The sequence below is a fragment of the Paramisgurnus dabryanus genome, chromosome 9 (genome assembly GCF_030506205.2).
Source record: "Paramisgurnus dabryanus chromosome 9, PD_genome_1.1, whole genome shotgun sequence".
Lineage (NCBI taxonomy): Eukaryota > Metazoa > Chordata > Actinopteri > Cypriniformes > Cobitidae > Paramisgurnus > Paramisgurnus dabryanus.
This window is the reverse complement of record NC_133345.1, coordinates 12682980-12696791: the sequence shown is the minus strand read 5'-3', so window position 1 is coordinate 12696791 and position 13812 is coordinate 12682980. Positions and strand designations below refer to the sequence as shown.

The following is a 13812-nucleotide window of genomic DNA, read 5'->3' as shown; positions in this document are numbered from 1 at the left end:
GCAAGAAGTTAACAACAAGCTTTTTTATCCAAAATGAGTCTGATATCAGTGACTAAACAGTAAACTTGACTTATTATAAATAACTTTAAAACAAAAACAACTAAATACATAAAACTTACATCATTTGCAGATTTGACGAGAATAAAGTTATATTGGGCTTGTATTGAAAAGGGAAACTTATGAAGTCATTGTTTATTAGCTTTACAGTAAGTTGTGTACTTCACAAATTGGTTAGCAACTCATTGTTACGAAGACAATGCTTGACTGAGAACATACTGATGTAGACTAATGTTTGATGTCGTGCACAAATTTTTTTTATACCATGGTCTGTTTAAATACTTGATTCTGATTGGCTGGAAGGTGTGCATTAAAACCGTTTAACGTACAGGTAGTTCCAGTCAGTTTGATTAAAGTTAGATATTAATTCGCTACTATAAACATTGGTAACCATAGTAACACAGTTACACTTGCAGAGAGAGCGAGAGAGGGGCGAGAGAGAGAGAGCGTCTCTCTTTACCGTGAGTCTCTCTCTCGTCCTTCTCTTTCAGTTCTCTGTCTGTCTCTTTCAAAACATCGCTTCGAAATTTCCAACTGTTTGATGTTTGTTTTCATTTATTTAATCCATTTCAATAAATGTAATGTGTCCTTATATAGTAATCGTGGTTAGAGACGTCGGTTTTATTTCACACTTTACATAATTCATTTAAATAAATGATTAGTTCAAATAAAGATTGGCTTGTCACTGTCAGTGTCATTCATAAATAATTTTAATAAATCAATTAAAGAATCATTAAGTTAGCTATATGCTTAAGCAACGAGAGGATAGACTTTAAAGAAGAGACGCGCACAGCCACAGGTAACTCGCGCACGCATCTCTCTCTCTCTCTCTCTCTCTCTCTCTCTCTCTCTCTCTCTCTCTCACCCTCCCTCCCCCTCTCTCTCTCTCTCTCTCTCCCTCGGGTTCTTCTCTTTCAGTTCTCTGTCTCTCTCTTTTGATAATGAATTTAAATAAATATGATAATTCATTTAAATAAAAGCAATACAATGGCACTACTTTATTTAAGTGTGCGAGTCTTAACTTAAGAAGATGACTGTCATTTTTACCTTTCTGTTAAAAATTACACTGTAAACATTAATTACAGCTTTAACTTGGCAAATAACCAAGGTATAAGCGGGATAATCCACGGCTTGCCATGCATTAAAGGGTTTTAATGCACTTCGCTACGCGTCGGGTGGTTCTTCGCCTCTACGTCGTGCATTAAAACCCTTTAATGCATGGCTAGCCGTGGATTATCCCTTACATATAAGAGCACGGCTGTGCATAGTTGATAACATGTCATTACTCCAATGTCATTACTCCAATTCGCATCATTTCTTCCACTTGCCTTTTAATAACTCGCAAGTCGACAAAAGAGACGGATTAAAAACACCAAATGTAAATGGGAATGCGTCTCTCTTGAATTGTTTATAATATAATCGACCAAAGCGCGTCTTAATACCAGGTGTAAAAATGTTGTGAAGAGTCACTGTGTGACTGCAGCCACCTGAACTGAGAGACAACTGACTGAAGTGAAGGGGGTGGGAGATTGGCTGGTGTCACTACAGTGAGTGACCTGGGTCACCATTAGCAACCAAGAGGGCGCGCTATGCTGGACAAACAAGTACTTGCATCTTTCAAAAGCATTTAATGTGTTCTGTAAGAAACGTTCATATTGGCTGCATATCTGCGGCTTATTCGCCGATACAGATATATCTGCCACAGGCTCATATCGGACGATAAAATTGGCAAAACGATAAATCGGTCGGGCTCTAGTGTAAATGATTTAAGAGTTACAGTAAAATGAGTATAGCTTAGTAAAATATGTCAGCGGTGACATTTAATAGGGTTAAAGGGTCGTTCACATTATAACAATAATTATAACGTTAACTATAATGTTACTATATTACGGCACTTTTCCATTGCATGAAAAACATCCACAGGCTGAGAATCAGGAACACCATACCAGTGTTACCAATGCCTTTCTGGACATTATTATAGTGAGATCAAAGTTAAAATACACTTTTTCATGATGAGGAAGTGTGAGCTGCCGTTGCAGCTGCTGCTGCTTTGGGCAGTTGAACTGTTAATGGCATTACCTGGAAGTTATGGGGGCAAACTTTTGCGGCATATTCGGGATGATCTGCTGCTGCTTAGAAATATTAATTATATAGCAGCGAAATTTGACAACTGGTTGAGAGTTGATACCAGGACAACGCGGCCTGGGCCTTGACTATCGACGGAAATCTCCCACGAGGAAGCAAGGAAGGAGTGAAGCAGAGGCTGAAAAGGCTTACCGGCACACAGAGGAGTCCACCTGTTACCTTCCATTATACTCGCCAATGTTCGTTACCTACATAATAAACTGGATGAACTACAGGCAAACATATTATTCCAGTGGGCATACAAAGAGACTAGTGTGGTCTGCCTCACGGAAACCTGGCTGGATGAAACGATTGTGAACTCTGGGCTCTGTCTTGATGGATTCGGCACTCCGCTTAGACTGCACCCGGATACCGTGAGAAGCATGAAAAAACATGGATGTGGGTTGTGCGTATATTTTAATAAAGACTGGAGCAGAACTGCTGATGTCAAAGACTCCTGCTGTACACCTAATTTAGAGCTGCTTGCTGTGTCATTCAGACCTAAATATCTCCCTCAGGAGTTCGGTCATCTGGCTGCAGTGCTTGTTAACATCCCTCCCTCAGGCAATGTAACACGTGCGGCAGTGGCCACAGCGGCGCGTGCCCATCAGATTGAATCTATACCCAGATTCCCCAATTCTCATTTTAGGGGATTTTAATTAATGCAGGCTAAATAAGTCACTTCCAACCTATCAACAATATGTGACATGTGCCACTTGAGGCGACAAAACAATTGATCTCTGTTATGGCAATTTATACCACGGGTCTGTTGAATGCTGTATTCTGATTGGCTGAGAAATGTTCTGTGGGTATGCATTAATTTCTGGTAACTGCACACCTAACTTGTCAAATGTCTTAAAAATAGGCACCAGAGCAATGTTTGTGGTAACCGTGGTATAGGGGGAATAAATGACTCCGGTCCTTTGAATCATTTTAAAATATTTTACACCCATAGTGTAACGCCACTCCGCTTCGTGTCGTGCCGCATTGCACCTTAGGTGTGCATTATTTTCTTAGAATTCAATGGCCGTCGTCAATTATTCCTTACGTAAAGAATGCATACAAAACGTATAAAAAACACCTCTTAGCATTGCAGATCATAATGTGGTCCATCTGATCCCTGCTTATCGTATGAAACTACAGAGAGAAGACATAACCAAGAAGCTGGTGAAAAGGTGGTACAACAATGCAGTTGAGTCTCTAAAGCAGGGGTCCCCAACTGGCGGACCGGGGTCCAGGTCCGGACCCCAAGTCGCTTTTATCCGGACCTCTAAACATTTTTGTTAAAAAGTTTTGGAATAAAAATAAAAATTATTTTTTACCGAAAGTTATTTTTGGACAGGCGTGCGCGAGGGCAGCTATGTCTGTGTCAGGTCCTATGCAAGAGCCGGGGTCCGGAGAGAACATAAACTTTAGCTTGTACCCACAATTACTATGAGATTCGTGAATGGATTATTATGGCTTTGTCAAAAATTAGAAAAGTGGACTCTGAAAACCGCATCTTTTGAGATGAGTGGACTGAAGCGTACGGGTTCATTTTGCCGTCATCGAGCTCTACGAGGCCCGTGTGTCTTATTTGTTCGGAGTCTGTTGCTGTTGTTAAAAGTGGAAACATCAAGCGGCATTTCGAGACAAGACACAAAACTTTCAATGAAAATTACCCGCCAGGATCACCCGCGAGGACGAGGAAAATTGGTGAACTAAAAGGACAGTATGAGCGTGCAACACGGGTGATAACACAGTCCCTTACCGCAAAGCAAAGAGCATACGAGTGCTCACTTCGAGTACAGTGGATTTTGGGCAAACATAAAAAGCATTTTACTGACTCCGGAATGGTGAAAGAATGCATGGAGGCGTTGGCAGACATGCTGTTTGAGGGTAAAGAAGGACAGCAGCTTAAACAAAAGGTTCGTCAGATTCCTTTATCATCCACAACAACAACAAGAAGAGCTGAGCTACTTTCGGAAGATGTGCAGTCTCAGCTTGACAGCGCCATCCAAAGTGCTCAGTGCATTGCGTTAGCTGCTGATAAATCAACTGACGTGAGTGACAACGCTCAGCTCTTGGTATATGTCCGATTCTATAATGAGGAGACTAAAACTTTTGTAGAGAACATTTTAGGCGTCACAGCTTTAAAAACGCATACCAGGGGAGAGGACATATATTTGGCCATAAAGGAAATGCTGACACAGAGGAGAATCAATGTAAAAAATGTTGTCTCCATCACCACTGACGGAGCACCGTCTATGATGGGAAGGGAAAAGGGTGCAGTCAGTCGACTAAAAGAGGACAACCCAGAGCTCTTGTCATATCAACTTGTCTGTTCTCTGCTCCACACTTTCAGAGCACCACACAGAAGTTATGAACACCATCACCAAACTAGTTAACTTTCTCAGGGCTTCATCAGCTCACCAGCATCGTCTGCTCAGGGAGTTTTTAGCAGAAGTAGATGCTCCTGCCAATGACCTGCTCTTGCACTCTAATGTCAGATGGTTGAGTAAAGGAAAAGTGATGGCTTGCTTTTGGAAGATAAGAAATGAAATTAAAGATTTCCTTGCACAACAAAAGAGTCACAAGGCTCAGGTTTTTTTTTGCACTTTTTAGAAGAGGAAAGTAACATGGACACACTGGTGTTTCTGGTTGACATCACAGGGCATATAAATGACCTCAATCTGAAGCTTCAAGGGAAAGACAATTCTGTGTGTGACTTGGTGGCTGCAGTCCAGTCGTTTCAGAGGAAACTGGACATTCTGAAAATGGATCTTGAGCAGGACTGTACACATTTTCCTTCAATGAAGGAGATACACGACAGCAATATCACTGCTCATTCTGACTTTATCCAAAAGTTGATTGAAAACTTTAAAGGTCGTTTTGATGGCTTTTCATTGGGAGATCAGCTGATGCTCTTTGTTAGGAGTCCATTTTTGGTTAAGAATGTTATTTCTTTCTCAAAGGAGGCAGTACATATGTACAAATGGGCTAATGCACAGGCCCTTCAAATGGAGCTATTAGATTTACAGGCTGATGTAGTGTATACAATTTGTAAGTACAGTAGTGTTTGATATTAGTTATCATATATGTATAATACAAATACCTGTCATTTACCCTAACTTGCCTGTAAATACTAAATACTTATATTGTACATTTATTAGTAAATACAGTGTTGTTTCTCTTTAGTTACGGTATACCTACACTATAAGTATGTATCTGTTATTACCCAGTTCTTATCTAGAATTACATAATAACTACCAAGTATGTACCACTGTTAAGTACAGTAATGATACCAGTTAATTATCATATAAATACCTAAAAGTAAGTACCACACATGTATGCACAAGGTACAAGGTAAGTACACATACTGTAAAATAAAGTGCAACCAACTTTTTCTTACTTTGTTTGGCTGCTTTAACACAGACCTGAGTAAAGAAATCACATTCTTGTGCTGTAATCACTACAAAATGTCTCCATGCACTCTAAATATATAATTTGGCCTTTTTGGCCTCTCCCTTTGACAGCCACTCCTAAACAGTTTTTTCTGGTATCAGGGGCTGTTTACACTTGGTATTAAAATGTGTTTTTGTTGATGGGATCACAAGTGGATGAGAGAGAAACATTCAGTTTACAACTGGTATTTAAATCTATCTCTTTTGTCCACTTTTGGTCGCTTCTGTACTGATTACTTTGAGGGGGTGGTCTGTGGAGACTGTGGGTGAGTCCTTCTGCTGTTATATAAGCGCAAGCAGTAGTTTTCACGGGTTTAAATGGATGCAAACTAATATTATGTCAGAGTCCGCTGCTTGTATTGTAAGTAAACATGCTGCACAGTGTTTTACACATGTATATGTAAAAGCTTTCTTTGATATTTCAATGCAATTGATGAAATAAGATCACGCAACATTCACACGCTCCCAAAATGAAACTAATGAAAGATCGCTGAGTTTTATCAATAAAAGCCTAAAGATAGCGCTGTACACTGTGTTTTTTCGTCAGAAGTCAGACAAGATGTAATCAGTACCTCAGATTAGCTAAATAGGCGGAGAAAATGTGGTCTTGTGTGACTGTTCAAACACATTCATCAAGCATTGATGTTTTCGCCCCGTGTGAATGGGTGGTGATATGCACCTGAGATATGATAGAAAGGCGGGGAGGCGGCAGCAACAAGTGAAAGTGACTGATGCACTGTAGATGTAATCACCTGTGCATTACATTAATATAATTATATTTAAATTTCGCATAGGCAGGAAAAATACTTGCAAAAACCGGCTATTCACTTGCAGGAGCTCTGCCACCATGTCATCTGTCAATTTCAATTGCACGTGCACTTAAAGTTTAAATAGAATTGAATGGCTGTCAATGGTTTATCGTTCATCAGTTGGAAAAAATTGCTCAGAAAGTGATCCCAACAATATTGTTCATTGTATCTTTAATGTTATAGTTGTGTTGTGAACTTCTCTTATATGAATGATTTTTCAAACTTTTCAAACTATAAAATCTTTTTAATAGTTATTATCATTATAATGTGAACAGCCCTTAAGAGAAGAGATAGACTTCGGGACCTCTTATTGTTGAGTTATATTATAAGCCTTCATATCGATTATAGCCTAAAAGTAGTTCTTGTCCTGGCTGCACCTCTCTTTGATGAAGCTTAGCTCTTCTGAGCACTAAGAAGTTGTGTTTTCTTCAGATGGAGGAGAAGAACAGGCATCTGCAGGAACGTTTGGAGTTAGCTGAACAGAAGCTACAGCAGACCATGCGCAAGGCTGAGACGTTGCCAGAGGTGGAGGCTGAGTTAGCGCAGAGGGTAGTGGCCCTCACAAAGGTATGTCAGCAACCATCCAGTACTGTCATATTACTTCATGTATGTCAGAAGGTACCACCCTTGCATTAGTGTGATTTAAACATCCCGTTCTTCCTGTATTTTTGAAGCCTTGTTGGTGTTTACATTGCGCAATATAACGTGTTCATGTTTTATGTGTAAAAAAGCTGTATTTTACACACAATATACTTATCTCTATATCGCTGTTTTCGCTGTCCTAAAAACACACTGATGTCTTCCTTGTTCTATAAAGTCCCTCCTTCAGAAATACGTTATGAGTTTTGATTGTGTAGCTTGTATAGTGTGTTGTAATTCAACATCAGCTTATCTTAGCAGAGCCGACTGACGTATTCTTGTGAGTAAAGTTTAGTCAAAAACTCTTATATTGACGTCATTCAACCGGAAAGTAGAGGGCTTTAGTCCAAACCTGCCATTGGTTGTAGGCTTGGAAAAGGGAATTCTGTTAAAGAAAATATATCACCTGGCAGTTAACTTTGAGCTTTATCATTTTGCAGGTAGTATTTATGCTCTAACAGCAACTTTACATACTAACTAATGTTAGAAAAATGGGATCAGGAAGAAAGTGACCTAAAGTAATTCTCACATAAACACAGGGGTGGTTTCCTGGACAGGGATTAGCTTAAGCCAGAACTAGGTCTTAGTTTAATTAGGAAATACAGTTGAAACCAGATATTTACATACACTTCAGAAAAGAACACAAAAACTTTTATTTCTCTACTTTCACACATTCAATCAGAGTAAACTTTTTCTTTTTTAGATTATTAAATATAAACATTTTTTGCATTTGTTAAATGTCAGAATCGATCGAGGGAGAATTTTTATTTATTTTTCTTCTCACTTTCATCAAAGTCAGAAGAATACATACACTTCCTTAGTATTTGGTAAAATTGCCCCGAAAGTGTTTCACTTGGGCCAAACGTTTTGGGTATCCTTCCACATACTTTCTTTAATAGTTTGCTGGAATTTTGGCCCAGTCCTCTTGACAGAACTGGTGTAACTGGGTCAGCTTTGTAGGCCGCCTTACTCGCACTCGCCTTTTCAGTTCCACCTACAAATTTTCTATGGGATTGAGATTAGGGATTACCAATACCTTGACTTTTTTGTCCTTAAACCACTTTGTAACTAATTTGGAGGTATGCTTTGGGTCATTGTCCATTTGGAAGACCCATTTGCGCCCAAGCTTTAACATTCTTGCTGATGTCTTCAGATTTTGCTTCAATACATCCACATAACTTTCTTTTATTATGATGCCATCTATTTTGTGAAGTGCATCAGTCCCTTCTGCAGCAAAGCATCCCTACAACATTATACTATCACCCCCATACTTCACAGTTGGGTTGGTGTTCTGAGGCTTCAAAGCTTCGCCCTTTTTCCTCCAAATATATCATTTATCATTATGGCCAAACAGTTCAATTTTTGTTTCGTCAGACCACAGGACATGTCTCCAGAAATTCAGATTTTTTTCCCCATGTGCAGTTGCAAACTGTGGTCTGGCTTTTTATGGTGGTTTTGAAGGAATGGCTTCCTTATCCCAGAGTAACCTTTCAGCTCATGACGGTACATAACTCGTTTTACTGTGGTTAATGACACTGTCTTACCAGTTTCAGCCAACATCTTCACAAGGTCTTTTGCTGTTGTCCTGGGGTTGATTCGCACATTTCGAACCAAAAAACATTCCTTGCTGGGACTCAGAATCTGTCTCCTTCCTGAGCAGTATGATGGTTGTACATTCCCAGTTTTTTTTATACTTGCGTATAGTTGTCTGAACTGATGAACATGGGACCTTCAGGCATCTGGAAATTGCACCTAAGGATGAGCCACACTTGTGGAGGTCCACAATTTTTTTCCTGATGTCTTGGTGGATTTCTCTTGATTTTCCCATGATGTCAAGGAAAGAGGCTCTGTGTTTGAGGTGTGCCTTTATATGCATCCACAGGTGTACTGACATTAACTCAAATGGAATCAATAAACCTATCAGAACTGTCTTAAGCTCAGAATGAAATCATCTGGAGTTTTTTTGTTTTGTTTAAAGACACAATAAACTTAGTGTATCTATACTTCTGACTTTGATGAAAGTGATAAGAAAAATACATAAAAATTCTCCCTTGCTCGAGTCTGACATTTAACAAATGCAAAAAATATGTTAATATGTATTGATCTAAAACAGAAAAAATTTACTCTGATTGAATGTATGACAGTAAAGAAATAATTTTTTTTGTGTTTTTCCCAGAAGTGTATGTAAATATCTGGTTTCAACTGTATAACTAGTTTTAACAAACATGCCTTACTGAATACTAGGGATGCACAATCTTGATTTTTCATGGCCGATTCTGACACCAGTTTTCTTTTCTTTTTTTAAGCAAACCAGATACCGATTTCCGTTTTTTTTACATTCTTATCAAGCAACAAACAAGAAAGAATGAAATATACATAAACAATATGGTATTTAACAGGCTAAACTGGGTTTTGGCTATTGAAAACAATAACTGAAACCATCTGAAAACATTCAGCCCCACGAAATTGCGTGCCCCGCATCCAAGTGAATGACATCAGAGGAGCGTGAGAGCGATTTGAAATCATTGTTATCTGAACCAAAAAAGCAAAAGGTCAACTGCGGGAGTGATGCTGCACATGAACCGTTTAAAAAGCACACACCACACACATTGTATCTTACCATGGCATGGGTCAGTATGAGATTTTGGCGTTTTGATAACCTTAAACAAAATTACACTTATATGTTTCTTTTTTCAACAACTGGACATAATACATGTATGGCAGGTAAAAATAGAGCCTTTACATTTTTATATTCTTTCAAAAGCATATTTTTGTAATTTATTCAATGTAAACATCTAATCAATTACATGAATTAATGAATTAATTAATTGTGTGTAAACACAGCTCATACCTTGGAAACAGTATCATAGAAAAGTGTAGTGCTTTTGAAAACTTGACTCCTTTAAAACCTTGTTATACATTGGAACCAGTAACCAGCCCATGCTTACATCTAGTCCTGTTTGACTAACAGTAAACTGCTCTTCCTTTTCTCTGTTCAGTGAGCGTCAGGGAGAAACAGCTTCTTAAATTCACCATACCATATCTGATTTGTATTTAAATAACATTTCCCAAAACCTGTCTAATGTTTAAACTGAACTATTTGTAAATGAGAATGGCTTCATTGAACACTTAGTTGCTTTGAAATACAGTATATGACAGTCCATAGACTAGTAGCAAAAGTGGCAACATTAGTCTAACTTCAAGTGCAAATGTGATGTAGTATGTCGAGAATCGATTCTGAGTCAAATAGGGAACCTAAGATTCGAATCTGAATTGAATCATTGGAGTCCAAATGGTTCCCAGCCATAATTTTGACATTGTCCTATAGCTAGACAACACGTCATTATATTGTTGGCTCCGCCCACTATTGTTATCTCTGGAGAGCAATTTGAGTGCATTTGATTAGTTGTTTACAATCATGATAAGATTGTAATAACAGTAAGATTGTGATGTCCAACAAATACTGTGGAACTGAATGCAGAGGTTATCTGCTTGCTTACTCTTAAATTGCCAGACTGTGATCACTGAGTCTGTATTTAGTGAGAATTCATGTATGCTTTACATCTCGATGGGGTGGTTTCCTGGTTAGGGTTTAGATTAATCTAGGACTAGGCCTTAGTTATTTCATGACATATAAGTAGTTTTTACAAACAAACTTACAAAAAACTATACTTGTGTGCATCTTGAGACAAAACAATGGTACTGATGTATGTTAAAATATGTCAGTGCAAGGTGTTTTGAAATTAAAGCAGCTCAAACATGCATTTTAGTCTTGGACAAGGACCTGTCTGGGAAACTGCCCCTAACCGTGTAGAGATATTATGATATATTATTATTATTATAATTATTATTATTAATCAGATATTCTGATTGTATTTTTCTGTTTAGTGCCTGATAACATTCTAGTTTACTTTGGTTTTTACTTTCATTATCCCAATAAATGTTTAAAAAAAGAAATTTGAGAGAGACACATTCTGTTTACACATGGTATTTAAATTTGTCTCTTTCTTCCGCTTTCCAGTCCCTCCAGAAAAACGTGATGATGCGATCGCATGATTTAACGCATAATCAGCCAAAGTCCGCATTTTTAAGAGGGGATCGCATTTTTTCAAATACGCCACACTTTCGCAGCATAAATTGCAGATTTCCGTGATTTGCGTCAGTTTCTCCCATACATTTATTTCCCGGTGGCGCACTGTCACAGAATCAACACTGGCCGCCACAAATAGATTGTTCATGATTCCCATTTACATTTATATTTTACTGTTTTATTTTACTGTTTTCATGTTGCGTGCAGTGCACGCCTCTCTCTACCTAACAGTGAAAAGGTGCCAGTGTTTTCAATGCCCGTTCATCCTTTCTCTTTCGCGTAAACGTCAATAGTCACAGATGTTACTGACAGAGAAGATGGCTGATCGAGTTTATCATGACTTGACGAAAGGTTAGCATTAGTGTTTCCCACACACACCCATTCTCTCCCTCTATATGCTGTATGCCCGCGCATGTGTTTTGGTCTGGAGGTCTGTAGATAGTAGCTAGGACGAAAGAAAGCTGTTCTTGTTGTTATGATCAGATAGTTTCATATTTAACATCATTAATTTCAGATGAATAAAATTTTAGTTCAGATTTATGGTTTTCTGTGAATATTTTATTGTACATTGTAGCGACACCACCCCTCTCCCTTTTAAGCGAGGTTTGTGCTTATAATTAGAACCCGACCAATATGCATGTTTTTGGGCCGATGCCAATACAGATATTAGGGGGGAAAAAGGCAGATAACGATGTATCGTTCGATATTCTTTATGTGTATATTATAGTACAGTACACATATACTACAGTATATTATACTACAGTACTGTACACAGGATACACTGTAACAATCAGCCCTATCGGTTGTGTCACAAAATATATATAAGGGGTCAGATTTAACTGTGTGAGATTAAAATAGTTAAAATGATGAGACAAACAAGTATAATCAACTTAAATAAGTGTATTTACAAACACAAGACTTAAAGGCTCTCTAAGCGAATATGTTCGACGTCACTTGTTGTTGATATTTGAACTGTTTTCAAACAAACGGAGCGTAGCTAACTCCTCCCCCTCCCTTCCGTGCTTTCGTGAACGCGACCAACCCACACCCCCAAATCCTTCTTGGCGTTTATTGTCTGTAAAACTTTGTTTTGTTTCATGGTGCAGGTTTGGCCACTGTGTGTATATTGAAGTTTGTAGAGCCTGGGCTGTCTACAAAGATCGCGGTTTTTTACAGTTTGATCAGCGGTCAGGTAGCAAGCAGATAGTGAGGAGATGTGTGCTGTTTGTAACAAAAAATGTTTTATGGTCTAAAACGCATGAATTCGCTTAGAGAACCTTTGAAACAACACACTAAAAACTCAAGACTATTAAAAGAAAGGAATATAAAAAACAAACCTAAAACAATCTAAAAGTCCAAGTGTGCTAAAAGTACAAGTGTTCTCCCATGTATATATCAGTGTTTCCTCTAGGATTTTTTCCAGCTGTGGCGGCAGGGGGCCCCCATGATGATTATACATGTACATTATTTTTTTAAATGTAGAATATAGGCTACAGTAAACTAGCATGTATTTTTTTTATATAATTTTTATTCTGTCATTAACTTTTCCTTATATTTATAGCATATTGCTTTTATATGTTTGATCTAAACCTATTTTCTTTAAAAAAATGTTAGCTACATACGTAGTTGGAATATTTCATTTTAGTTTTAATGTAGTGTGCATTGAAGTTCGTGCTCATGTTTAGCGTTACAGTTCCCTGTTGCAAAGTCATGCACAGTCCTGTTTGATAATCCGCACCGCTGTGATTGACAGAACACCCGACCAGTTATCCGACATCAGCAGCAATTTTATTCCACACCCGACCCGTTTGACATAAAGACCCCGACCTGGTCTCACGCAAATCGCGCAGTTAAATAGAAACCTTTAACAGTCTTTAGACAGATCTTAAACACAAATAAGCACGGGCCATTTAAAAACGAGTCAAATTTTGGTCTTGGATGTTAGACCCGCATTTTACTCTTGTCACGCAAGGCACTACAACGCAAATGACATGTGAATAGATTATTATTACACCCGTTAAATCAAATATTATGCGGTTCACCGCTGGTACCCCGACCCTGCTGTTTTGTCTGAAAACAGATAAAACAGTCTCACAGTCTGCCTTAAGTTTTTATTACCAACGTTCTTCTCTTCCCACGGGATTAATGTAAGTTTACTTACAAACAGATTCGACTATTAATGTCTTGCAGTCGCATATGAGTAGTATTCAGTATTTAGCCTTTTGTTTTTGGACAAATATCTTATCATTTAATATGAAACTTAATGTGAGGGTCGACGGAAGATTGACAGCTGAGCGGTCAGCAGTGCGCTGCGTTTATAGCCTATATTCTGAATAACTAATGGCCCGATAAGTTGATTATATGAGTACAGTGATTCCAAATGAATGTCCAAAAAACTCGTAATATGTTAAATCGAAAGTTTAATAATGTCTTTTCTCGCAGCCCTGCGCTGAGTCGGTGTATGCGCCGGTGAACAGCATACGCGTGATGACCTTGCACCTTAAATTACCCTAAATTTATAGTCATAAAGATAAAAGTAAAACAACATTCGAAACTTCAAATGATGTATTTTTATTTGTGTAAACTCACATTAAGGAGAAAACCTTGTGCTTGTTTAAAATCATTAAAAACATGACGTGCTTTCTGCTTC

At 38.3% G+C, this 13812-nt stretch overlaps 1 protein-coding gene across 13 annotated transcripts in view; it reads left to right on the top strand.

The window, feature by feature from the left end:
- ppfia1 (PTPRF interacting protein alpha 1) overlaps positions 1–13812 on the top strand; it is a 194641-nt gene that overhangs the window by 62512 nt on the left and 118317 nt on the right. For all 13 annotated transcript variants that reach the window (XM_073815710.1, XM_073815709.1, XM_073815711.1 and 10 more), the window contains exon 9: positions 6866–7000. In XM_073815710.1, the coding sequence (XP_073671811.1) occupies positions 6866–7000 (135 nt within the window). The remainder of the gene's footprint in view (positions 1–6865; positions 7001–13812) is intronic.